Source organism: Heterodontus francisci, chromosome 36 (assembly GCF_036365525.1).
Source record: "Heterodontus francisci isolate sHetFra1 chromosome 36, sHetFra1.hap1, whole genome shotgun sequence".
In the NCBI taxonomy this organism is placed as follows: Eukaryota; Metazoa; Chordata; class Chondrichthyes; order Heterodontiformes; family Heterodontidae; genus Heterodontus; species Heterodontus francisci.
In genome coordinates this window covers 28,575,008-28,602,395 of record NC_090406.1, presented here as the reverse complement: position 1 = coordinate 28,602,395, position 27,388 = coordinate 28,575,008, and the positions used below count along the sequence as shown (strand labels likewise).

Genomic DNA, 27,388 nt, shown 5'->3' with positions numbered 1-27,388 from the left:
GTATTTATGGCCCCTAGTTTTGGATTCTCCCACAAGTGGAAACGTCCTGTCCACATCTATTCTGTCCAACCTGTTCATAATTTTAAGGCCATTATCAGGTCTGCTCTATTTTCTAAAGAAAAAAGCCCCACCCTGTTCAATCATTCCTGATAGCAGTAATCTTTCAGCTCTGGTACCAACCTCGTACATCTTTTTTCCCACTTTCTCCACCTGTGTTAAAATTCCTTTGCCATTAACTGTCCAGTCTGCAAGTTTTCTAATGACTTCATTTATTATGTTGCATTCTTCCTCAGTGTTAATTGGATCCCCCAGTTTGATATCATTTGCAAATTTTGATAAAAATATATTTTTCTAAGTCCAGATCATTAATGTAAATTATGACTAACAGCGGTCCCAGCACTGTTCCTTGTTAAACACCACTTTTTACCTTCCTCAAATTTGAACAGTTACCCTTTACCTTACTCACTGCGTTTTAATTTTAGCCAATTTGCTATCCATTCAACCATGTGCTCTCTGATTCCACAGGCCATAACCTTTGGTTTGAGCCTACCCTGTGGTATCTTATCAAAAGGCCTTTTGAAAATCCAATATATAACATTTACTGCATTACCCTGGTCTACTCTTTCCATTATCTCTTCAAAGAACTCGATCAGGTTAGTTAGGCATGACTTAGCCTTTCGGAATCCATGCCGTTTTAAAAAATTATATTTTCTGTCCCTAGCATCACTTTAGTATAGATTGCAGTACCTTTCCTATGACTGATGTTAAGCTGACTGGTCCATAGTTCCCAGATTTTGTTCCATCTCCCTTTTTGTATAAAGGGATATTAGCTGTCTGCCAGTCCTCTGGCACTAACCACCTTCTGTGGAACTTCTGTATATATAAACTAGTGCCTCTGCTATCTCATTCCTAGTTTCCTTGAAGATGCACGGGTGCATATAACACAGACCTTGGGTTTTACCCTCTTTTAGTTTTTCTAGTTTGCCAATTATTTTCTCCCAAACTTTCCTAACTGTATTAATATTCTTTTTAAGCTCATCCTCTAGTGAAATGTCTATTTCATTACCATTTTTAATTTTTAAAAAAAGGGGCAAAGTATTTATTCAATACTTCTGCCATTGCTCTATCATTACCTGTGAGTTCATCTTGCTCAGCCTTTCGTGGCCCTATCCCCAACGTAATTTGTGTGACTATGGAATGCTTTATTATTTCTTTTTATATTCCTTGATATTTTGATTATAAATTTTTCTTTGCCTTCCTGATTTAAAAAAAAAATTCTCCCCTAGGTTTGTTGCATTCCCTTTGTCCTCATTCAGTATTGAAGTACTTCTTATATGCCTTTTACTTCAGGTTCAATTTTTCCTTTAGTTCTTTAATCCTCCACAGTTCCCCATGATTAGCTTGCTTGTTTTTTGGGGGGATTTTTTTTTAATAGAATACATTTCTCTTCAATTCTATTCATTATCCTTTTAGAGTTCCCACTGTTTTCTCCCAGTTTATCTTTTTTAGATCCAGCCTCATTTCCTTATAATTTGCTCTTTTCCAATCTCTTACCGTTGTCCTACTTATGTTACTCTCAATCCCAATCTTGAACCTTAGGCTGATTAAAATGGATGTTTAGTTCATAAGTGAGTGTATGGACTGACTGAGTGTTAATTGTGTGGGTTGTTGGTGTTTGCTTTTTTAATATACATCTGGACATTTAACCTGCTGTGCTTGTAGTGACTTGGGTGCGTTTGTAACAACAGGACCCGCCTGGATTTATATGTTTTGCAACTCTCACTATTTGCACAACTGGGCTGGATCCACAGTAAGCAGAGGAGATTTGGATCTCTAAAGATGTTGTTGCAAATACCAGACAGAGAGGGGAAAAGAGAAGGGGATTTTTGCTAACCAGACTTTTGGCAAAAGGTGCAATGCAGTGCCTTCCTGAATGCAAAAATAGCAGACTGGAATGAAAGGAATTTAAACACTTGTTTTTGTATGCAAGTACTTGTCAGAATGAATTATTTTGCTTTATGATCCCCAACAGAGCTGTTAGAGGAGTATTTGGCAGCAATATTCTTTAACAGCAAGTATTTTTATTGGTTGAGTGATTGTATCTACATGATACACATCCGTTGACAGCGACTCAAGAAATAAACTCAAAGTTGACTGGGCTCATAATTGTTGCCCTACCTAGTATTTTATTTACTTTCTAAAAATATAAAGATACAACTATTTTTACACTGTATTGCATTTATTTTTCTGCATATCTACTGTTTTCCTTTTAAATTTGCACTTTTGGCTTGGGATTTGAAGCGATTTTTGATATTCTCTTCACCAGTTCAATAAACAGTTCAGTTTGAGTTTTTCCATATAATTGCATGTCAAAAATATACGCAACTATAAAGAGGGACCAACAATATCAATCCAGGAACAGGAAAGCAGGTTTTGTACGCTGGGTTGCTTTTTGAATACTGGTATTATCACCACTGGTAAAACAAACCTGAATGAAATGGATGCAGTAATTTTATTAAATTTGCAAATAAAACCAAGATTAAAATTTTTGATTGCGATATTAATATTGTTAATTGCCTGACAGCCCTACAGTGATGTGCTGGAATGCATGTATGTGTTAACTTCAAGGAGGGAATCGAAACAGTCTCAAAAAGTCTGTGTACATTCACCATGAAGATTCGTAAATGAAGTATGGACACTTGGACAGAGTTTATTGTACCTGAGGGCTGACAGCACCCCACCCCAACATGGCTTGGTGTCTTTTCAGGCAAAAGGGGAGCAAATTGGAAAGAAGCTCCATTTTGCGCAGCAACTGAGTCAGCCTGAAAAAATACTCCCATTCCTGCCATCACATTTAATCAATAATTTGAGTCATACCCTGCCAGGACTGCTCCGATATCCGCAATGAACCACTCTGGAGAATTGAAACCGAGGATTCCGACACCATGGAAACGCTGCAGTCCAAGCTAGAAGTAAAGAAAATCTAAGAGATAGTCTTTATAATGGCATTTCCATGCATTATGGCAAATAAGTATTTATCATCAAATGAACAATTATAGCCCAAAAACACACAAAACAATTTGCAGAATGACATCATTTTAATGTTAAACCAGTTATGCTACCTAACACATAACTTAATTGCAGTGGGTTTGGGTCTCTGTTACACCCCAAGAACAGGTATAACCCAGTGGTATTGGACTGCTGAGCAGAGCAGAAATGAGCTCCATCTGCTTGAGGGTAACTGATCGAAGCCCCTGCCTGAAGCATTTGTAAATTAGAATGGCAGCAGGGAGGTCCTACACATTATTCCACTATTTAATGGCAGTGGCGTGTAGAAAATTAATCACAACCTACAATCTAGAAATCTTTGCATCTAGAGTCAGGCAATTTCAGGTGGAGTTCTGTTAGAGGGCTGAGAATTGTAATGTAAATGTCAAGAGGAAAATCACTAAAGAGATACTGGGCTTTAAATTACAGGCATTAAATAGGAGCGATGATAACCAAATCAGAAGGGCAGAGACCTGTGCCTGATCTGCCAGGCTGTTTGGGCCAATGCTAAATAGATCAAGGCCTTTTATTAGACAGCCCTGGCATCTGCCTAAAATGGGCATAGGCCTCAATTTAATACTGAAATGAGGCTCCTGACCCCACATCAGACTGGAACTCCCAAATTTAATTAGACTAGTCTTGTGACGTGCAAGTTCCTTGATCTGCTCACTCAGTAGTCGTTAAAAGGGCCCATTATATGTTGCTTAGTGGAGTCAGAAAGAGCGTGCCCTCAGTCCCCGCAATAATCGCCCTTTCACTCTCCCCGGATCTACCCGTGGGGCTCGGCACCAGCCAAAACTAAACCCCAACTGGTCAGCTGTGTTGGGATGCCTAACTGCCATCTGCAGCTCCCATGAATTATGAGGCCGAGGCCAAAGACAAATTTACATGTCACTACCTTTGTTTATTAGGTAGTATCATTTAATAGCTGCTTTCATGAGTCAGGTTAGATTTGACAATTTTTTTTGTACAATTAAGAAGCAGTCTCAATAAGCTGACACAGTATAACAGACTCTGGAACTGGCAGCGTTTCATAAATGCAGAAAAAAGTATTTCCATCTACCTTCAGAAAGCTTTTTGCAGCGCCTCTACATTCGTTATAGTATTGCTTAAATGTTATCTTCTTCCACTGTTCACCGTGCTTTGATGCAAGGGCCATATAATCAGCATACTTTCCTACAGACTCCATGAACATCTGGTGTACAGTCATTGGTGGCTGTTCTGGAGAATCTGGATCATCCATTCTCAGTTTTATCTCACCATCTTTATGAGTGGTGCTGAGATATGGGCCAGTAGATCCTAAACTCCGCGTAACTATCTGAAGCACATCTAAAGAAGATTAGAGAAGAGACATTTTAGTAGTATTATTTTGTTCCAATCAACCATAAGTCACGAGGCTTTGTTATTAAATTCCGCTGAATCATTTGTGCAACTCCAGTCTTCACAATGTTCAGAAAATGAATTTACATTGATGTGAATGGATTTTGACATTTCATTACACAGGTTTCAAACAAATACACTGACCGACCAAAATTGATCATACACGAGACGCTGCATGAGTACAGCATGTAACACAATAGAAAAGTGGAGTATGGATTCACTCCTGTGATTTCCTCATGCCAATCATATTAATCAAGGGCACATTTCAAGTTACGTCATGACTGTAGCATGAGGAATGTAGCTTAAAAACAATATTAAAGGCAAGTTTAAGAATGATGGCAGGAAATATTTGCACAATAGAATTATCTTTTGAATAGGGTAGTGGAAGCAAAAACTCTGGAATCAGAGGAGGCAATTGAACATCCTGATGGTGGATGCAAGGGTGAGCTAGATGGGCTGAACGGACTTGTTCTTGTATGACCACTGAGTTCCCAATTGTGGTAGTAATTGCTGTGGTGAATCACTGAGCAAAGGCAAAGCATCTCACCAACAGAAAGGTTGCCACAGAAATTATGATAAATTGCACACTCAAACTAATGCATCAAAATGGCATTTTTCACTTGCACAATATTTATCCTGGAGCTTCTCCGGTTGAAATGTCCAGGCTAATGCCAATTTAGGAGCTTTTTGTACCTTGGGCCCATAAAATAAAGACTACCCAACTTTATTTCATATCAAACCACCACAGAGAACAAGCATCTGTCTAATCATGATTCAAACCTAGCTCAAACAACTTAAAAAGGTCACTGAGCTCACCAAATGCCCTTTTTTCCCTAAAATTTAGAGCTGCCAAGAGATGATCAAAACCAACATCGGTCCCAAAACTGTAAACTTGCACACAAATCAAATTGTCCATTCTCCTCAAGCAAAGTTCATAACTGACTTGCATCTGTCAAACAAGAATTCTTTTCTCACCTTCCCTTCACGCATCTCAAGTTAAGCGGAAATTGAATTCTTGTGCGTTTACCTGACTATTCATTTCTATAAATAGAATATGGGCCACTTCAAAACTCATTAAGGCTGGAATTTTACGGGCCTGGGAGCCACGTCAGGATTTTACATGGCCCAGGCCCTTAACTGGACTTGGGCAGGGCTTCCAACTCCTGAGGCAGGAAGTCCTGCCTAATGGAGCTGCCGGCCAATCAGCGAGCCGGCAGCTCTTAATCCCAGTAGCGTCACTGGGAGCAGTGGCTATTGCTGACACTGCACCCAGCCGACAGCAGGATCGTGGACATCGGCCCCGGGAGACAAGTTAGTTATGGGGCCTTGGGACTTTCAGTAGGGCGGTTGGGGCTTCTGGAGTGGCCCTCTGTGGGGCACAAGGTGTCTGATTAGGAGGGCCAGCCCCCAGCCCGCGAAGAGGTGTTCTGGGGGCCTGAGGTGCCCACCGGCCACTGGTAAAAGTACCAGCAGCACCAGCAGAAGGCCCTTAAGTGGCAGTTAATTAGCCACTTGGGGGCCTTGATTAGCCTGGGGCAGGTGGGCTGTTTGTCACCACGACCGCCCCTGGTATTATAACAGAGGGGGTGGGAAAGCGTCGGTATTGGCACCCCTTGCCTCCCACTCAATTTTACAGCCCACCACCAGCCCGCTCCTGTGGGGGTGGGTGAGGGCGGCGGGAAGCGGAGGCGTAAAATTCTGGCCGAAGTGTTAACTAAACACGTAATGTTGACTCAAGCTGAAGATGGAGGTTTTGATTTTCCTAATATGGGCACTGTTCTTCACACACTTACCATTCACACACTGATGAATGGTTACAAATACTCTGGAGTTTTTTTTTTTAAATTGAATAGTCATATTATATACAAGTTACTGGAGAGCTGTACATGCACATTCTACTAGGTATCAACACTCAAACGAATGTGTTACATACTATATGACATCACTTCCTGCAGTGATGATGCACTATTTACATATTCCTTTAAAGCAATATCACAACAGGCACCTTTGAGGAAGCGGCACCCTGCATTTTTCCTACCCAGTTTTATATGTCAGTGCACTCCGGGAACAATGTCAGTCCCTGGCTTCACCTTGATAAATATGATGCAGTAAGCAGGCTGCGAATGTAGTCCTAGCTGCTGCCAACAAGGTGGAGGGTGAAACTAAAATTAGAAACTCATAGTATAAGCGGAAGCTCCAGGAAATCCCACACAATGGGGGTGCAGTCCTGACAAAACATTTATCCACACCATTTGCCTCAATTCTCCAGGGCCAGCAAAGAGAAAAATCCAATCTATGGTCTTCACTACATGCATTTTTTGAACAGTTTCTTTTTTGATTGAGAACTGATAAACAGTCACATTATGGAGGACTCACATTTCTGATCCCCAAAAAAGAGGCTCGCTTTCTTCCACAGAGAAACATTTTCCATGCTGATGAAAACAATGTAACCACTTGGCTGATACACATTGAAATGGGAAATGCCATTTCAAAGCATTAGTCTATTGTTCGGAGGTTCAGTTAGAGGACACTTTTGGGGCAAAGTGGGAGGAACTTGATTCGGAATTTAATTTTTGTTTTTCCTGACCCGGAAATATTTGCTGCTGGCACTGCAAGTTCAAAAGCACAGTATTTTCAGTGCAGACATCCCTTGCTTTGCTGAACACCATAATTTGTCATGGTTATAGAAACAATATAACCTTTAGCCTGACGAAGACAAAAGAAGCAAAGAAATAATTTACATTTCTAAAGCACTTTCATGTCCTTGCATCCCAAAGCTCAATGAATTACTTTTGAAATGAAGTGCAGGGCACTCAATACACAGGGAAATATTACAGGCAACTTGCATACATCAAGGTCCCATAAATACTGATGGTGATTCTGGCATGGTGTTTCCACTGTAGCGCAATTGACAAAGTGCCCCAAGAATGTGCTGGACAATGCTGGTTTTGCAGAGGTGAGGTTACACTCAAGTTTCCCTGCAAGCTCATTAGCATAAGCCCACATGTAAAATCTCCTGACAATTATGCTACTTGACTGCACGGATTCATCACAATCCATTCGTGACTCAACATCCTCTAGCATAAGAGGAGTGGGATTGCCAGGAAATGAGTAATCGTCAACTAACTGATTTAATACTCTTGGTCTTGCTTTTTAGTTGGCTTCAACTGACTTGATCTATCCTTAGTACTCAAGGATGGTAACCAGTTAATTGAAGCCACAAAGGTATCCTGCTCTGCTGTTTGTGACTGCATTTAGACTCATTTAAATATGAATTTAAAGTAATTGAAATAATTGCAGCAGCTGCAGGAGAAACAGATTTGGGTTCAATTGACTGCTGGTCACTTCAAGTATGGCTGATTAACACTAGATTGTTACCACCAGTGCTTGGGCACCAGAAATTCAGGCTGTCATATAATGAACACCCCAAATAGGCACAATCGGTGGAAACTCGCCATTCCGACTAGGGCATGGCCAGTTTTGTGGGCAGGGACTATTTCTGGTGAATGAATGAATGTTGCTTATGAACCAGCATAAAATTGTTCTGGGCACATGTCACGTTTAAAATTCCACAATCTATAGTGGAAACTCCACACCTACCTGTATTGTTGGTGTTGGTTGGGGTGGTGGTGGGTGAAATATTAGCCAAGACATTGTGCTCTTCTTCAAAAAAGTTCAGCAGGATCTTTTATGTTGAGATGAGCCCTCAAATTAGTCATAGAATCATTTACGACACAGGAGGCTATTCAGCCCATCGAATCCATGCCAGCTCTCCTTGGAGCTATCCAGTCAGTCCCACTCCCCTGTTTGATCTCCACAGCCCTGCAAGTCTATTTCCCTCAAGTGTCTATCCACTTTCCTCTTGAAGTCATTGATTGGCTCCGCTTCCACCACCCTTGTGAACAGCGAGTTCTAGGTCATTACCACCCGCTGCATAAAAAGGGTTCTTCCTCATACTCCTCCTTCATCTCTTGCCCAAAACTTTCAATCTGTGTCCCCTAGTCCCTGTACCATTAGTTAATGAAACAGTTTTTCCTTGTCTATCTTATCTAAGCCTATCATAATCTTGTACACTTGTATTAAATCTTCCCTCAATCTCCTTTGTTCCAAGGAGAACAAACACAGCTTTTCCAACTTAACCTAGTTGCTTAAATTCCCTCATCTCCAGAACCATTCTGGTAAATCTCCTCTGCACCCTCTCAAGGGCCCTCACATCCTTCCTGAAGTGGTGTCCAGAACTGGATGCAATACTCCAGAAGGACCTAACCAGAGCTTTATAAAGATCCAGCATAATTTCCCTGATTTTGTACTCAATGCCTCTGTTTATGAAGCCCAAAGATCCCACTTCCTTTACTAACCACTTTCTCAATATGTCCAAAGATCAATGCACATGCATCCCCAAATCCCTCAGTTCCTCCATTCACCCACCATTAACATCTCATCAGGAAGATGACTAATAATGCAGCACTGCCCCTGTACTAAATGCAGCCCAGGTATGTGTTCAAGTTCTGCTGTGCAGCTTAGGCCTAAAATCTCCTGACTCAGAGGCAAGAGTGTTACCACTGAGCCAAGTATGATATTTTCACTTTCCCCAACAGTTCTCAAGTTGCATCTCTGAATTATATTGCAAGGTTGAAGCAGAAGAGGAAACAGACAAGCCCAGGAGTCCAGCAAGGGAAATCACAAGACAGAATGATCATTCTAAGGATAAGTCTTCCTCTGGGTTTAGTTAGTTTAGGAAATATCATTGATATGTGGACAAAAACAAGAAATGGAGCTCTAAGACACTCATAAAATCCAAGTATTGTAGATGAATATTGTGATCTGGTAAACTCAGGAATGCAATGCAATAAATGACACTACATTAAATATACTTCAACAAGATATAAAATGCGACAACAGTCACTGCAGCTTCCCAAAGTAGCAGCACACTTACCATTTCTTTTCTCAGGTACTTCTTCCATTTTTGGCATTGCATCAACTACTACCACTGCAGGATCCAAGTCATCAACACATGTTTCTTGAGCAGAACTATTATTCAGCATTGATACATCACTAGAGATCTGTGTGCTGTAAGTGATGACAGAAGTACATATATTATGTTGAGAGATATGAAGCTGAAGTACATTCACATCCTTTCAAATTGTTGCAAAATAGCATCTACAGGTTCAATCTATAATTCTGAAAACGTTCTGTTGAACTGGTCAATTAGTTTTACTGGTCAGTGCTCTTCAATCCTATCTTTTGTTTCCATTCCTATTTCGGAATATACGAACAGGAGGCGGCCATTCAGTCCCTCAATCCTTTCCCACATTCAATTAGATCGTGCTGATCTGCACCTTAACTCCATTCACCAGCTTGATTCAGTAATCCTTAATATGCTTGCCTAACAATAAAAACTCAGTTTAAAATTTCCAGTTGATCCCCAGCCTCAACAGAAAGAGTTCCAAATTACCACTACCCTTTGAACGAAGAACTCTTTTCTGACATCACCCCCAAATGGCCTAGCTCTAATTTTAAAGGTTATGCCCCCATGTTCTCAACTCTCCCACCAGATGAAATAGTTTCTATCTACCCCATCAAAATATTTAACCATCTTAAACACCTCAATCTTCTATATTCAAAGGGAATACAAGACTAGACTATGCAACCTATCCTCATGATTTACCCCTTTTAACCACAGTATCATTCTTGTGAATCTGCACTGCACTCACTCCAAGGCCAATGTCTTCTTCCTGTGATACAGTGCCCAGAACTGACTGCAGTACTCCAAACTCAGAGTTGTCATCCTTAATAAGCACGTTTGTATGTGTATACACATGCACTTTATGACTGCCTTAATTTCCAGCCCAAAATTCTGAATAATAGCTATGACCAATAAAATACACCATTAGTTATTTTAGCTCCGAGAGTGAAAATTTTGATTTTAATGGGCTGCAGACTGCACACAAGCAATGGATGGGACCAATTAACCTCTCGAGGTTGTTGGCTGGATGAAGAAGCCAAGCAATACAACTGAAACAGAAGCGTTAAATGAATATTTTTCATCAGTATTTACAGTAGAGAAAGAAAATGTTGTCGAGGAGAATACTGAGATTCAGACTACTAGGCTAGATGGGATTGAGGTTCACAAGGAGGAGGTGTTAGCAATTTTGGAAAGTGTGAAAATAGATAAGTCCCCTGGGCCAGATGGGATTTATCCTAGGATTCTATGGGAAGCTAGGGAGGAGATTGCAGAGCCTTTGTCCTTGATCTTTATGTCGTCATTGTCGACAAGAATAGTGCCGGAAGACTGGAGGATAGCAAATGTCGACCCCTTGTTCAAGAAGGGGAGTAGAGACAGCCCTGGTAATTATAGACCTGTGAGCCTTACTTCGGTTGTGGGTAAAATGTTGGAAAAGGTTATAAGAGACAGGATTTCTAATCATCTTGAAAAGAATAAGTTCATTAGCGATAGTCAGCACGGTTTTGTGAAGGGTAGGTCGTGCCTCACAAACCTTATTGAGTTTTTCGAGAAGGTGACCAAACAGGTGGATGAGGGTAAAGCAGTGGATGTGGTGTATATGGATTTCAGTAAGGCGTTTGATAAGGTTCCCCACGGTAGGCTATTGCAGAAAATACGGAAGTATGGGGTTGAAGGTGATTTAGAGCTTTGGATCAGAAATTGGCTAGCTGAAAGAAGACAGAGGGTGGTGGTTGATGGCAAATGTTCATCCTGGAGTTTAGTTACTAGTAGTGTACCGCAAGGATCTGTTTTGGGGCCACTGCTGTTTGTCATTTTTATAAATGACCTGGAAGAGGGTGTAGAAGGGTGGGTTAGTAAATTTGCGGATGACACTAAGGTCGGTGGAGTTGTGGATAGTGCCGAAGGATGTTGTAGGGTACAGAGGGACATAGACAGGCTGCAGAGCTGGGCTGAGAGATGGCAAATGGAGTTTAATGCGGAAAAGTGTGAGATAATTCACTTTGGAAGGAGTAACAGGAATGCAGAGTACTGGGCTAATGGGAAGATTCTTGGTAGTGTAGATGAACAGAGAGATCTTGGTGTCCAGGTACATAAATCCCTGAAAGTTGCTACCCAGGTTAATAGGGCTGTTAAGAAGGCATATGGTGTGTTAGCTTTTATTAGTAGGGGGATAGAGTTTCGGAGCCACGAGGTCATGCTGCAGCTGTACAAACCTCTGGTGAGACCGCACCTGGAGTATTGCGTGCAGTTCTGGTCACCGCATTATAGGAAGGATGTGGAAGCTTTGGAAAGGGTGCAGAGGAGATTTACTAGGATGTTGCCTGGTATGGAGGGAAGGTCTTACGAGGAAAGGCTGAGGGACTTGAGGTTGTTTTAGTTGGAGAGAAGGAGGAGGAGAGGTGACTTAATAGAGACATATAAGATAATCAGTGGGTTAGATAGGGTGGATAGTGAGAGTCTTTTTCCTCGGATGGTGATGGCAAACACGAGGGGACATAGCTTTAAGTTGAGGGGTGATAGATATAGGACAGATGTTAGAGGTAGTTTCTTTACTCAGAGTAGTAGGGGCGTGGAACGCCCTGCCTGCAACAGTAGTAGACTCGCCAACTTTAAGGGCATTTAAGTGGTCATTGGATAGACATATGGATGAAAATGGAATAGTGTAGGTCAGATGGTTTCACAGGTCGGCGCAACATCGAGGGCCGAAGGGCCTGTACTGCGCTGTAATGTTCTAATTCTAAAGAAGCAAATGTGCGATTTGTTCAGTCATCTTTATAACTGACAGATCCTTTTGATAACTATTCAAATCTATGAAGTTCTGACAACTGTTTCAGAGGTATTTATTTAGCTGGAACCATTCAAATTAGAGAGAACCAGCCTGCAGTTTCAAAGAAAAATAACTACATGCATAAGAGTTAAATATAAAATTATTCGCTTAAATTGCAAGCCAGATATTATTTTCCATTCTGAAGAGTAAACATAGCTTAACATCTACTGTAAAGGCATGCATTATCGTAATTTTACTTATTCACTTGTCCATTAAAGTTGCTTGGCAGTCAAATCTTAAAATGAAGTCTGGTGTTGTGATATTCTGCTAAGTCCTGTGGATCCATAGGATCTATCCCATAGATCAAGAAATCTAGTGAAAAGGTTTTCTGATCACTAGCCTGACCAACTTTCAAAACTTTCCCAGGTGTCAGAGGCAGCGAATACCCTCGGGAGCTAGAATTGAATACGGTGAGTAGTCTCAAAAATGGAAATCACTGAGTAGGGTGGACAGAAGAGACCAGGAAACACAAGTGATGGGATCAAATGGTAAGATAGATTATAAGGAATAGATCAAAAACCTGAAGAGCACAGAACAATAGTTTTAATAAAGAATAAAATGAGGCTATGAAGAGACCAGAAATATAAAGACAAAACCTTGAATCTCTGGAGTCTTGTTACTGCCAGTTGAAGTGCAGCATGGCAGGATTCCTAAGTGGCCATGGACAAGGATACAGAACCCATTCGAAATCAGAAGGATTGGGTCATTCAGATAGTTGGTCGGTCACCTGCACCTGTACAGATGCATCAATTGATGTAGAAGCTCAGCCGTGATCTTATTGAATGGCGACGTAGGCTTGAGGGGCCGAATGCCTACTACTGCACCTACTTATGTTATCAGAGACACTCACCCCAATCTAGCAGCAAAGGTCAGTGACCCACAATTGCTCCAGTAAAGGGACCTCTCAAAAAAGGTCCTTTCCTGGGCTGGGCAAAAATAAGGTAAATTTCTCCAGCTCCTAAGGGAGCTAGGGGTCAAAATTAATTGATTCTGAACTTTACCAGACCCTGAACTGAACTCATGAATTCTGCTGCAAGAGGAGGAATATTTGGGGAGACCAGGAAGTCCTACGGACCCCCACCTTGGCATGGGAGGGAAGATTAAACTGCTCCCACACCATGCTACCCCACCCTCCTCCACTGACAGTATTCAGCCACATGCAAAAGTCCAGTCAGTCTTCTACATGAAGATATGATCTAAGAGGAACCAGGAAGAAAGAGCCTGAAAAGTTCTCTTAATATGACAAATATTCTTTCAACTGAAATTAAGTACAGAGAGGGGAGGATATAACAGCAGGGGTAGGTGACATGACAGTCAACAGTAAAGCCAAGAACATGAGAAAAGTGAAATAGTGAGCAGCAACTCCCCAACACTCAGAAACCCTTTTCAGCACAGGATGCGGTTTAAAGACATAATCAACAATGATAACCGGTTAGGACTGCATGCTGCCCTTAAATGTATATTTTAGGCAATAGGGGCAGAATTTCCATGGAGAATGCCTGATCTCCTACCATACCTTTGACAGAAACTCAGAAGAAACTACCTAAATGGGCATTTACCCTCTTTCTCCAAGGTTTCTGCCAAAACTATTGCAGGAGGTCAGGAGAACCCTCAAGAAATTACTGGCTTAAACCTACATTTACCCTAAAAGTGCATTCACAAATGTAAGGATATCACTCTGTGCATTCAATGATTTAGTGATATGAGCACATCAGAAACCTCAATTAAACAGATACAGCATCCTGCAATGCATGTACATTGAAGCCTCATTATTTCAGTGGGGATTCCATTAAAGAAGTGATGAGAATGCTGTGAATGACAATTATGCACAGAATTCCCAAGAAGGACAGGCTGCAGACAAAAGAGGAGGAGGAAGTGCAATCCTCAAACTCACTCAGCTAATGCCACCCATGGTTTGTAAGTATTGACCAAGTTTGACTAAGTATTAATGGTCAGAGATCTGAAATGCTTCCTCTTTAAGGCCCATGCGCTGAGGAGACCCTTACATGAGCCTCAAAAAAAATGAAAAAGCGAACGGGAAACTTGTTACATTTCGCATTCTCAAATGCACAGCAACTGGCAGCAGGAAAGATGCTGCAGATCGGGAGAAGGAACCAATGTCAAAACTTTTAACATTTGTTCAAAGAATCTCATCAATTTCACTTACCAGCCCAAATAGGTTAACCTGTGGTGATACAGATAATGTAGATGAGGAACAGACATTGGGTGAATCTTAACTCAAAAGGAGGCCAGAGGATGAGGTATTGGAGGTGCAGCATGATGTACCAGAGAGGAAGCTTACAAGATGTCTGACCCTGGTTGTTTTCTGCATTCAGACAATGATCTCGGGAGCCCTATCCTGTATAGTCAAATTCTTACAGAGCATCAGAACAACATGAAGACTCCGTCAAAATGAAGATATTCATCAGACAGAAGGTATGGCTGCAGAGTACAATGCTATTCTATATGACAGAGAGGGCTTTTATAATGCAGGGTATCCTGCAGCAAGAGACACCTTCAGAAAATTCTGCACTGATCCCAAAGAATAGAGGTCACCTGACACTTAACTCCTAATTGAGGAATGATTTTTTTGGACCATATAACCAATGTTCTCTTTAACTTTTGTTTGCTGTGCATAGTTGGCTTGTTGCACTGTGTGGTCCCTTTAAGACTGACACATGGCTGTGCACGCGCGCATCTTAAATGGGAATGTTGCTTGTGCACAGCCTATTGGTTCCCTGCACGGCACATTCCTGATTGTTGCATGGGTGCACACCCACATGGCTTAGAGGGATCAATGCTGGAAACCTTGCTTCTTGGTTACGTATAGGAGGATCTGGATATCATTCGGTGCTACCTGATGAATCATGCTACTGGATTGTCTGTTCCTAGGAAGGAAGGAAAAGAAAGCAAGCAAGAAAGACAGAAAGCAAGAAGATTGCACTTATATAGCACCTTTCATGACCATAGGATGTCCCAAAGCGTTTACAGCCAATGAAGTAATTTTGAAGTGTAGTCACTGTTGTAATGGAGGAAACACGGCAGCCAATTTGCACACAGCAAGCTCCCACAAACAGCAAAGTGATAATGACCAGATAATCAGTTTCTGTGATGTAGATTGAAGAATAAATGTTGTACAGGATACCAGGGATAACTCCCCTGCTCTTCTTCAAAATTGTGTCATGGGATCTTTACAACTTTAACAATGAGGGGGGGGGGGGTGCAGATGGGGCCTTGGTTTAACGTCTCATCCAAAAGTTGCCACCTCCAACAATGCAGCATTCTCTCAGTACTGCACTGGAGTGTCAGCCTAGATTTCTGTGCTCAAAACTCGAGTGGGACAACCTTCTAACTCAGAGGACTACCAACTGAACCATAGCTGACACACAAATAAATGTTAGCGGGAAAACCCCATGAAGACATTTTACAGCCTTCCCCTGCACTTTAAGGAAACTTCCCTAAGGGGAAACCAAAATCTCAGGGGAAAAATAATGTTCAGAAGAAATTTTGCCAAAAGGCCAAGACAGAAGTTCTAAGTCTCCATCTAACATCACAGTGAAACACAGCAATTCAGCTTTAAGATCCAGGTGTCATGGTTCACGTAGCTACCAATGACATAGATAGGACTAGGTAAGAAGTTCTGCATAGAGAGTATGAGCAGGAAGGGGCTAAATTAAGAAGCAGAACCTCAAAGGTAATACTCTCTGGATGATGACCTCAGCCACCAGCAAATTGGCATAGAGTAAATAGGATTAGACAGTCAAATGCGTGACTCAAAGACAGGTGTGAGAGAAATAGGTTTCAATTCATGGGGCACTGGCACCAGTACAGGGGAAAGTGGGAGCTGGACCATTGGGACAGTCTTCACCTGAATGGTGCTGAGACTAGTGTTCTGGCGAGTCGTAGAACAGTATGTTGAGGAACCAACTCGAGAAAGGGCTATTTTAGATCTGGTATTGTGCAATGGGAAAGGGCTAATTAATAATCTTGTTCTAAAGGAGCCTTTAGGGAAGAGTGACCATAATATGATAAAGTAAAATTCTAAGTTTGAAAGTGATGTAGTTCAATCTGAAACTAGGGTCTTAAATCTAAACAAAGGAAACTACGAAGGTATGAGGGGCAAGTTGGCTATGGTAGATTGGGAAACGTACATTAGAAGGTATGATGGCAGACAGGCAATGGCTAGCATTTAAAGAATTAATACATGGTTTATAACAAATTTACATTCCTTTGAGGCACAAAAACCCAACATGAAAAGTTAGCCATAGCTGGATCACAAGAGAAGTTAAAGATTCTATAAGATCAAAGGAAGAGGCTTATAAAGTTTCCAAAAAAGTAGTAAGCCTGAGGATTTGGAGCATTTTAAAATTCAGCAAAGGAGAACCAAGAAACTGCTAAAGAAAGAGAAAACAGAATATGAAAGTAAACTAGCGAGAAACATAAAAATGCACTGTACAAGCTTCTAAAGGTATGTAAAAAAGGAAAAGATTAGCAAAGACAAATGTGGGCCCAATAGAGGCAGAGACAGGGGAATTTATAATGGGGAATAAGAAAATAGCACAGAAACTAAAATACTTTGTGTCTGTCCTCACAGAGGAAAATACAAAAAACCTCCAGGAGTATGAGAACCAAGGGACTAGCGAAAATGAGTAATTGAAAGAAATTATTCGTAAAAAAGTAGCACTGGAGAAATTAATGGGACTAAAAGTTGATGAATTCCCTGGACCTGATGAGCTACATCCCAGAGCGTTGAAAGAGGTAGCTGTAGAGATAATGGATGCATTGGTGATCATCTTTCAAAATTCTATAGATTCGGAAGTGGTTCCTGTAGATTGGAAGATAGCAAATGTAACCCCACTATTTAAGAAAGGAGGAAAAGAGAAAACTGGGAACTAGAGACTTATTAGCCTGACATTAGTAGTAGGGAAAATGCTAAAACCTATTATAAAGACTGTGATAACCGGACACTTAGAAAATAATGGTAGGATTGGGCAGAGTCAACATGGATTTATGAAAGGGAAATCATGTTTGACAAACCTGTTAGATTTTTGAGGATGTAACTAGCAGAATACATAAGGGGAAAAAAAAAATCAGTGAATGAGGTGTATTTACATTTTCAGAAGGCTTTCAATAAGGTCCCACACAGGAGGTTAGTAAGCAAAATTAGAACACATGGGATTGGGGGCACTATACTGGCATGGATTGAGAACTGGTTAACGGACAGAAAACAGAGAGTAGGAATAAATGGGTCATTTTCAGGTTGGCAGACTGTGATTAGTGGTGTACCGCAAGGATCAGTGCTTGGGCCCCAGCTATTCACTGTTCACAATCTATATTAATGATCTGGGTGTGGGGACCAAATGTAACATTTCCAGTTTTGCTGATGACACAAAATTAGGTGGGACTGTGAGTTGTGAGGAGGTTGCAAAGAGGCTTCAGGGGGATTTAGACAGGCTAAGTGGGTGTGCAAGAACATGGCAGATGGAATATAATGTGGAAAAATGTGACATTATTCACTTTGATAGGAAAAACAGAAATGCAGAGTACTTCTTAAATGGTGAATGATTGGAAAGTGTTGATGTCCAAAGGGACCTGGGTGTCCTTGTTCAAGAGTCACACAGCGAACATGCAGGTGCAACAAACAATTCGGAAGGCAAATGGTATGATGGCCTTTATTGTAAGAGGTTTTGTGTACAGGAGTAAAGAAGTCTGGATGGGGTGCCATCCAGGGCAAAGCAGGCCGCTTGATTGGCACCCCACCCACAAACATTCACTCCCTCCACCACTGACACACAGTGGCAGCAGTGTGTACCATCTACAAGATGCACTGCAGCAATGCACCAAGACTCCTTAGACAGCGCCTTCCAAACCCATGACCTCTACCACCTAAAAGGACAAGGGCAGATTTACGGGAACCCCACCAACTGCAAGCTCCCCTCCAAGCTACACACCATCCTGACTTGGAACTATATCACTGTTCCTTCACTGTCACTGGGTCAAATCCTGGAACTCCCCTCCTACCAGAACTGTGGGTGTACCTACCTCACATGGACTGCTGCGGCTCAAGAAGGCAGCTCACCGCCTTCTCATGGGCAATTAGAGATGGGCAATAAATGCTGGCCTTGCCAGCGACACCCACATCCCATAAACAAATTAAAAAAAGTCTTGCTGCAATTGTATGGAACCTTGGTGAGACCGTACCTGGAGTACTGTGTACAGTTTTGGTCTCCTGAGCCAAGGAAGGATCTACCTGCCATAGAGATCGTGCAATGAAGATTCACCCGACTGATGCCTGGGATGGCAGGATTGTCCTATGAGGAGAGATTGAGGAGACTGGGCCTGTATGCTCTAGAGTTTAGAAGAATATGAGGTGATCTCATTGAAGTATACAAAATTCTTACAGGGCTCGAAGGAAGGATGTTTCCCCTGGCTGAGGTTGGGGGAGGGGGAAATCTAGAACCAGGGACACAGGCTCAGAATAAGGGGTAGGTCATTTAGGACTGAGGTGAGGAGGAGTTTCTTCACTCAGAGGGTGGTGAATCTTTGTGGGCTGTGGAGGCTCAGTCATTATGTTCAAGACAAAGATGGATAGATTTCTAGATATTAAAGATATCAAGGGATAGGAGATAGTACTGGAAAATGGTGGAGGTAGAAGATCAGCCATGATCTAGTTGAATGGCAGAGCAGGCCTGAGGGGCCGAATGGCCTACTCCTGATCCTATTTCTCATTACTGACAGATGTCACTAATTGTACTGACACACTCAGCATTTTCTAGATTATCAGCACTGTACAAGATTCCAGTCATGCCTTTCAGGATGAAGAATGCATCAGCTGTTAGCGAGTTCCATTCTGATGAGCACTGGTGATTGCACTCAGGCATGCATTGAGTGTATCATAATTTATGTTCAGACATGGTGGAAACACATCAAGCATATTGTCAATATATTAACACACTTCAGTAAAACAGACTCGGCAGTTAATGTAGCATTAATAAGAACACACGCTCTGGAAGTGGTTCAAGAGTTCACCTACCTAGGCTCAACTATCACCAGTAACCTGTCTCTAGATGCAGAAATCAACAAGCACATGGGTAAGGCTTCCACTGCTATGTTCAGACTGGCCAAGAGAGTGTGGGAAAATGGCGCACTGACACGGAACACAAAAGTCCGAGTGTATCAGGCCTGTGTCCTCAGTACCTTGCTCTACGGCAGCGAGGCCTGGACAACGTATGCCAGTCAAGAGCGACGTCTCAATTCATTCCATCTTCGCTGCCTTCGGAGAATACTTGGCATCAGGTGGCAGGACTATATCTCCAACACAGAAGTCCTTGAAGCGGCCAACATCCCCAGCTTATACACACTACTGAGTCAGCGGCGCTTGAGATGGCTTGGCCATGTGAGCCGCATGGAAGATGGCAGGATCCCCAAAGACACATTGTACAGCGAGCTCGCCACTGGTATCAGACCCACCGGCCGTCCATGTCTCCGTTATAAAGACGTCTGCAAACGCGACATGAAATCGTGTGACATTGATCACAAGTCGTGGGAGTCAGTTGCCAGCATTCGCCAGAGCTGGCGGGCAGCCATAAAGACAGGGCTAAATTGTGGCGAGTCGAAGAGACTTAGTAGTTGGCAGGAAAAAAGACAGAGGCGCAAGGGGAGAGCCAACTGTGCAACAGCCCCAACAAACAAATTTCTCTGCAGCACCTGTGGAAGAGCCTGTTACTCCAGAATTGGCCTTTATAGCCACTCCAGGCGCTGCTTCACAAACCACTGACCACCTCCAGGCGCGTATCCATTGTCTCTCGAGATAAGGAGGCCCAAAAGAATAAGAACAAAGGAACAGGTGGAGGCCATTTAGCCCCTCAAGCCTGTTCTGCCATTCAATGACACATGGCTGACTATGACCTAACCCCATATACCTGCCTTTGCCCTGTATCCCTTCATATCTTTGAGCGACAAAAATCTATCGATCTCAGATTTAAAATTTACAATTGATCTGGCATCACATGCCATTAGTGCAAGTGAGTTCCAAACTTCTACCACCATTTGTGAATAGAAGTGTTTCCTAATTTCACTCCTGAAAGGTTTGGCTCTAATTTTTAGACAATGCCCCCTAGTCCTAGCCTCCCCAACCAGAAGAACTAGTTTTTCCTCTGGCTACCCAATCTGCTATCCTTAATATCTTGAACACTTTGGTCAAAATCACCTATTAACCTTCAAAATTCCAATGAATACAACGCTAGTTTGTGTAATCTCACCTCGTAATTTAACCCTTGGAATCCAGGTATCATTCCAGTAAAACTACATTGCAGCCTCTCCAAGGTCAATATTCCCTTCCTGAAGCGTGGTGCCCAAAACTGCTCACAGGGCTTTGTATAGCTGAAACATGACTTCTACCCCTTTGTATTCTAGTTCTCTAAATATAATGGCCAGCATTCCATTACCTTTTTAATAATTTGCTGTACCTGTTCATGATATTTTAATGATCTATGTACTTGGACCCTGACAGATAGGTGAAAAGAACAGATATGTAACCAGACAAAGACTGTTTGTCCTACCCCTGACTAAGAAACACATGTGGCCATTTCTCAGGTGGGTCAGTTATTTTGGAGGTTCATTCCCAACTGAAGTTCTATAGCATTAATAGAATTACCCTGAAAATGAAGCCCAATTAAGTGATCTGATCCTCTGGAGGTAGAAAATGCTATTGACAGATGAAAAAAATGCCCGTACTAGCTTGTTCCAATTATTCTTGAGCTTTCACAGTCCACAGCAACATGTCAGTCACTGATGCAGTATTAAGCTAAATGAATGATCTTGGATAGGAGCACCCAGTAATTTACCTATGTTATATGATACAAACGTGAGAGATTCTTTTTCAATAATTGAATCGGCAATGTTTAAGGATTGTTTAGGTATTGCAAAGATTATAGCCACACTTATACAGCACAGCAATGCTCTTGCATGGCTACAGTAAACATTACAAAAGCGTGTAACTGTTGTGATGGACCAGCGCTCTTGTAAGAGTACAAATGGTGTTAACAAATATAATGCAGTTCCCCAAAATGGGAATGATGGCACCCTATCATGCCAGGAATCAATGAGGATTTGATTATCACCAACAGCACTCGCGTACTTAATTCAAAAAAGATGGTGGAGGTGGGTGGGGTAGTGGTGTGGCAAAAATTAAAGTACTTTGTCTTGTTTTAGCTCAGTAGTGGTTCCTTTAATGCAATCACAAATCACAAGGAGTTAGCGAATTCACACATTTTGGGTGGGCACCCACACCATTTCAGCCCCCTGTGGAGGAAGCAGGAATTTTGGATCAGCAGTTTGCTCTTTCATTTGGGGGTTGTCCAGCTGAAGAAAAGGATAGCAGAAAAAAAATTATTTGCTAATATAGCCTTTCTGGAAAATTTCAAGACACCTTCCAATGGTATTACAGATTGGAATAAGCTCAGTGATCCTACTGATGTTGGAGAAATGCCACTGTAGGTCTCACTTCTGCTACAATTAAATCCTAGTACTTATTACACATGTTTCATTCTACACTATAATTTTAGTCTTATATCTGAGCCTTTAAGATTAATGCATGGCTGAAAATAGTGCAGTAGGATATTCACAGAAGGATATTTAGCTGATTTGCAACACCATTATTTACAAAATGTATGAAGGCATAATCTGCAATTATTTGCTAACCAATTCTATGCACTGTATATTTGGACATTATTTGGGAATTGTGAAGCATTGCAACTGTAATATGAAATTGCTGATCCTTACCTTTCTGAGAATTCAACTGGTTTGTCGCAAAGGGGCATGTCACGTAGCAGTGGGCTGCCTGACTGCTGATAATCTACGACTGCAACTGTTGGCTCAGTGATATTTAACGACATACCGCCCAAGGCTGCTTCTGCTGGGGGAGGGAAAATGCCACATGTTAACTCGTATGGACAATCAAGATGAGTCACCGTTGCTGAATGAATGAACAGGAAGCGTAGAATGCAGTTGAGAAGAGCGGATTGAGGAAGTGCTATGAATTTTTCTACACTACCACTGGAAAAACAAAATACTTGGTTGTTATTACTGGAATTCTGAAGTTCAGTTCCTTCCCTAACACTTCGTCCTGTTTAGCAGCCCGTCTTTCGGCACATTAATTTCAAAAATCCTCTTTTAGATGTTTCTGTCCAGTCACCCTGCCCTGTATCTGCTCATAACTGCATTGGTCGTCGATCTTCAGGCATTTCACCCCTATCTCTCCCCACCCCCCACCAAAACCTTCCACCCTGCCTCCCATCCATCTCCCGTTAACAAAAACACATACACAAAAAACCTACCCTCCACCCTGCACTCACTCCGTGCCTCTCACCTCTTCAAATCGCCACAATTTAGGTCCAACCCACTTTGCGAGGCACTTTGGGACATGCGCAGCATAAAAGGCGCAAATGTTACTACAGTTCATCGCTGGAGTGCATCCACTGAAATCACCAGGACTCCGAGCTTAATAGACATTTTAAATGAGGGTTCTCATATGGAACTGGGGAAATCACAAGCATCTTTTCTGAAATTAATCCACATGACAAAAATCAATAATATTGATTCAGTCTATCTAAAATAATCATTTTGTTAATGAGTTTCCACTTTTTTCCCAAATTGCCATTGGAACATTAAGACCAAAAGGAGTAATGCAGACTTACAAATAAATGTTCACTAGTTATTTTTAAACCGCCAGCCATACATATAACTAACACGCTCCTGTTCGATTACATGTCGCTTGACAACTCCTATTAAACTTTGAAGATAACCCACAACTATTTGTGTCCAATTAAGACTGCAGCCACAGTTCTGACGCCATCTATATTTTTAAATTCCTGAGAGAAGTTCTTCCTACTGGCAGGGCAGGGCAGGGCTTTCCTGTCTGCCTTGCCTGTCATCGTTGGTCACACGTTCCTTCAATGTTCCAGAGGACGTGCCAAGAAAATGACTGCTGCTGCAGCAGAAATCAAGCAGCAGGATAAAGCTGCTTCACAGAAGGAGAACCAGTTGCAGCCTTTTGCTGAAAAAATAGTAATGGGGCTACAGGAAATGCATATGGGCAGCCCCTGCATCCAATTATGTTAATTTTTGTTTAGGAATGCCTGTTATTTTGCCAATGACCAATATGACCCCCATATTATACCATCACTGCTACGCGAGCTTCCAGTATCAGGCAGAAATTCTGCTAGAAAATACACAGGGTGAAAAAAAGGGTAGTCATCCACCCTGAATCAATGTTGTGTCCCCACTCCCCTAAAAGGCCACAGAACCACTGATGATTGAGCAGAAAATCCTCCTCCCCCCAACCTCCGAGTTAGAGCGATCTCTACCAACCCAAGATTAGACAGATAATCCTATTTTTCTCAGTGGTCAAATTGGTTATTTGATTGCACATAATTTATAAATCATAATGAAATTATCGGCCAGTTTGGTCCATTTGTGGCGATAAAATGAAAAAGTGGATGATTTAAATATCACCAGCTGCTCATATGGCATCTGCAAATAGAAGGCAGATTAAATGTTAACTTAGAAGCAAGATACTGCAAATGCTGGAAATCTGAAATAAAAACAAGAAATGCTGGGGAAAAAATTCTTCCAGCATTCCTTGTTTTTATTTTAAATGTTAACTTGTTTGTTTTCTTCTGAGAGGTTAAAGGAAGATCATACAGAGGCGGTCAAAATTACAAAAGGTTTTAAGCGCATAAACAATGAAATATTGATTCTACTGGCTGGAAAATTGGTAATAAAAAGGCATAAACTGAGGATTGTAACGAAAAAGCAGCGGGTTAGAAGAACATGGGATGCTTTATCACAAGCACCTATTGAAGCTGAGACTGTAATAGCATTTAAAAGGGAATTGAAGATAGATTTAAAAATTTTAAAGGATATGGGGAATGAGCAGAGAAATGGGATTTGAGGAGTTAGCTCCAGTTGAAGACTGGACGCATGTACAATGGGCTGAATGGCCTCCTTCAATACTGCAATTTCTATGATTCTTCAAGAAGTGCCCGTATTGAAAGAGCCGGAGTAATTATATTAGAGAACAAACCGGGATCAAAATCATTTCAGTAAATAAAATAGAGTTAATGTTTCAAGGTTGATGACCCTTTATCAGAACCGATTCCGAGTTCTGATGAAGGGTCACTGAGCTGAAACATTAACTGTTTTTCTCTTTCCACAGCTGCTGCCAGACCTGCTGAGTATTTCCAGCATTTTCTGGGGGGTTTTTTTTGTTTCAGATTTCCAGCATTTGCAGTATTTTGCTTTTATCTTATGTTTATATATTCCTGGTTAAAAACGTAATTGAAAGATTTCCACGTTGTTAACACAGACGGTCTTACGGCACTCATTTGCTATATGGTGATGCTGAAAGTATTATAAAGAGAGCCTAAAGAGGAATGCCTATAAGGATGACAAAACCATTTGTAAGGCAACGTATAGTGGTAAAATATAGCATCCTCTTCCTCTCATGGTGAATTCTTGATCTCACGACCAGGGTCAGTGTATGTGTAGGAAATAAATGAAAATTGAAAAGCTTGTCACCCTGGCTCACTCTCACGTTCTACTTAATAGCTGGCTGAAGAACCAGCAGCAATAATATTTTTGTATTATATTTTGTATTGTGTAGCTCTAAATTACAAACCCCATCCTGTACTGCAGCAGAATTACAATGAAAAAAAAAATCATGGAATTTCGGCCCATAGCTGCGAGCCACCTAAATGAAGTGCTAGTTAATAAGAACCTTCCAATATCGGCGTAACAATCACTTGCTCGTTATTCTATTCCTCTTGGTCTGTTCCACAACAGGTTTCTCCACTCTCTGACTTGTACTTAGAACCATCCACGCGCAACTTCATCACAGTACCAGAACTAAACATTCTGTGTTTCTTGCAGTCCCAGATGAACATGGCTTAACATCTTTCTCAGTCAGCAAAGACCATGTGCAGGATCCTGACTCAATTGGATGTTCCCTTTAAGAATGTTGATTCTGTCCGGTCGTGTGATTGGGATTGTACTGCCCAATAAATAAAACAGCATTTGTCGAGCACTGAGTGCTTGTTAAATTTTATCAATTGTAGATCTACCACTATGCATATGATTGGTAAAACATAGCAATTTGCAAAGCAAACATTTGCTTGCTGCAGTATAATTTTAAATAGTATAGCAAAACATGTAATTATTCGCATGGATTTCCAAGACTTTAGTTTTATTCACATTAAAAGTAGAAAATAATCTGCCATGTTTTCAAAACAACAATTTCGATCCAACTATTGGTAAAATTTCAATTCTTGACCACTTAGCATAAAACAACAAGCATTTGTGGTTGACACACAACTCAACATTTAGTATTGCATTAAATCAATTGAAAGGCGTTACATTGATAACATTTGAAAGCCTCATCACATTTGGCTGTGAATATTAAATCAAAATACAATAATAAAAAAGCTATCAACTGAAGACATTTCAGTAACCACAGAATACAGAATACAGTAATAACGACACATTCTCCAGCTAATTTATATAGTTATTGTATAACAAAGAATTTTCAATTTCAAAACCGCACCATCTTCAGTCGCAAAGATATTAAAGCCATTCCAGATATTGGACTTCAGATCACTATGTGGTGCTGATTCATTCAAACATATGACTGAATTACCAGACTTCAATCCCTTTTCTATATTTCCCGAAAAAGTTTAAAGTTTTGCAAAAACCTGCTGCATCATGAACAGCAACATTTCATCATAGACATGAAACAACCAATATTTACGCAGTTCCACAGTTCCCATTCTTTATGCTCCTGTAGAAGCCAATTTCTGTATTACATTACTTTAATACAAATGCAATTATTACAGAATATTAGTTTTACAAAAAAAACAAAATCAAAGTATTCCTTACATTCTATCCTTGGCATAGTGTGACAGGGTTTAAAATTTAACACCAAAGTCTGCAGTTTCTTTAATCTACGTGCAGGCTAGTCTATGAAAACAACTGAGCTCCTTCCTTATCGAAGCATAATCTCTGCCTGCATTGTTCAAACAGCTTCCCTCTGGAGGCATCAGCATTCAGTGATGTAACATCTCCTGCCCTCGGATTGGATACTGCTGTCTGCAGGTACCCCATCACCCCATGTAACCACAGCCCATATATGGCAAGATCCTCAAATTACATGGTAGTAGTTCATTGGCGAATGACTGCTGATTTTCTCAAACCTCACTAGAATACAACGTCCTGTTTGTCATTAGCTACTTGATTCTGCGCGCAAGTCATATCCACCGACATGCACTCACGTCCTAACAGCTGCTTAAAAACCTCTTCGATTGTTCACATTATTGATACAATTACTTCCCCATGGTTATTCTACTTCAATTACAAAAATACATAACCCAAATGCTACACATGAATGATAAATGCAGGGTGGGCCATATCTTCACATTATCTCTACTTAACAAATGTGCTGACAAAAATATCGGTAGTTATAATTTGTAATAGAGAAGACTTCACATACCAGAATAAAGGCTTCGCTCAGCGGTAACACTTTCACTTGAGTCAGAAGGCTGTGCTTTTAAGTCCCACTCCAGGAGTGTGAGCATATATTCTAGGCTGACGTGTGCACTGCTGAGGGAGTTCTACATTGTCAGTGATGTCATCTTTTGGATGCGATGTTAAACCAAAATTTCATCTGTCCTCTCAGATTCCAGAGGAGAGGGTTTTCTTGGTATCCTGGCCAATATTTATCCCTCAACAAATATGTTCTAGTCATGATCTCATTTCTGGTTATGTATGCAAATCAGCTGCTATGTTTACCTACATGACAACAATGACTACACTTCAAAAAGTACTGCATTGGCTAGTAAAGCATGTTGGGACATCGTGAGGTTGTGAAAGGTCCGAAATAAATGAAAGATCTTTCCTCCCAGATGTTACTGTCTCTTTGTACAATACTAACTGTCATAGGTAATGCATAGCTATAATAGGGCCCTTCCAAATGCAGCAAAAATTTAAGCTTGACTATATTGCATATCACTGAAACAGCATGGTCCTCAAATTCCTTGAGTCACAGCCCTGGCAATTATGCCAGAATCATCCATGATGGTGGCCTCTACTACTGAACCTGCCACTTCGCTCGCATT

General features: G+C 41.2%; 1 protein-coding gene across 8 annotated transcripts in view; it reads right to left on the bottom strand.

Moving 5' to 3' along the window:
- The window catches only part of acsbg2 (acyl-CoA synthetase bubblegum family member 2), a 62,031-nt gene extending 35,061 nt beyond the window's left edge, over positions 1 to 26,970 (bottom strand). The window contains exons 1-5 of one of the 8 annotated variants that reach the window (XM_068016405.1): positions 26,764 to 26,970; positions 22,005 to 22,137; positions 9,365 to 9,498; positions 4,112 to 4,377; positions 2,878 to 2,966 (exon numbers count right to left, since the gene is read on the bottom strand). In XM_068016405.1, coding sequence (XP_067872506.1) covers positions 2,878 to 2,966; positions 4,112 to 4,377; positions 9,365 to 9,498; positions 22,005 to 22,137; positions 26,764 to 26,848 — 707 coding nt within the window. In that variant the 5' untranslated portion in view covers positions 26,849 to 26,970. Of the gene's footprint in view, positions 1 to 2,877; positions 2,967 to 4,111; positions 4,378 to 9,364; positions 9,499 to 22,004; positions 22,138 to 22,558; positions 22,685 to 22,918; positions 23,062 to 26,153; positions 26,309 to 26,763 lie in introns of those variants that run through there. The other 7 variants (XM_068016406.1, XM_068016412.1, XM_068016409.1 and 4 more) reach the window with 7 other exon arrangements.
- Between the last annotated feature and the right edge of the window lie 418 nt (positions 26,971 to 27,388).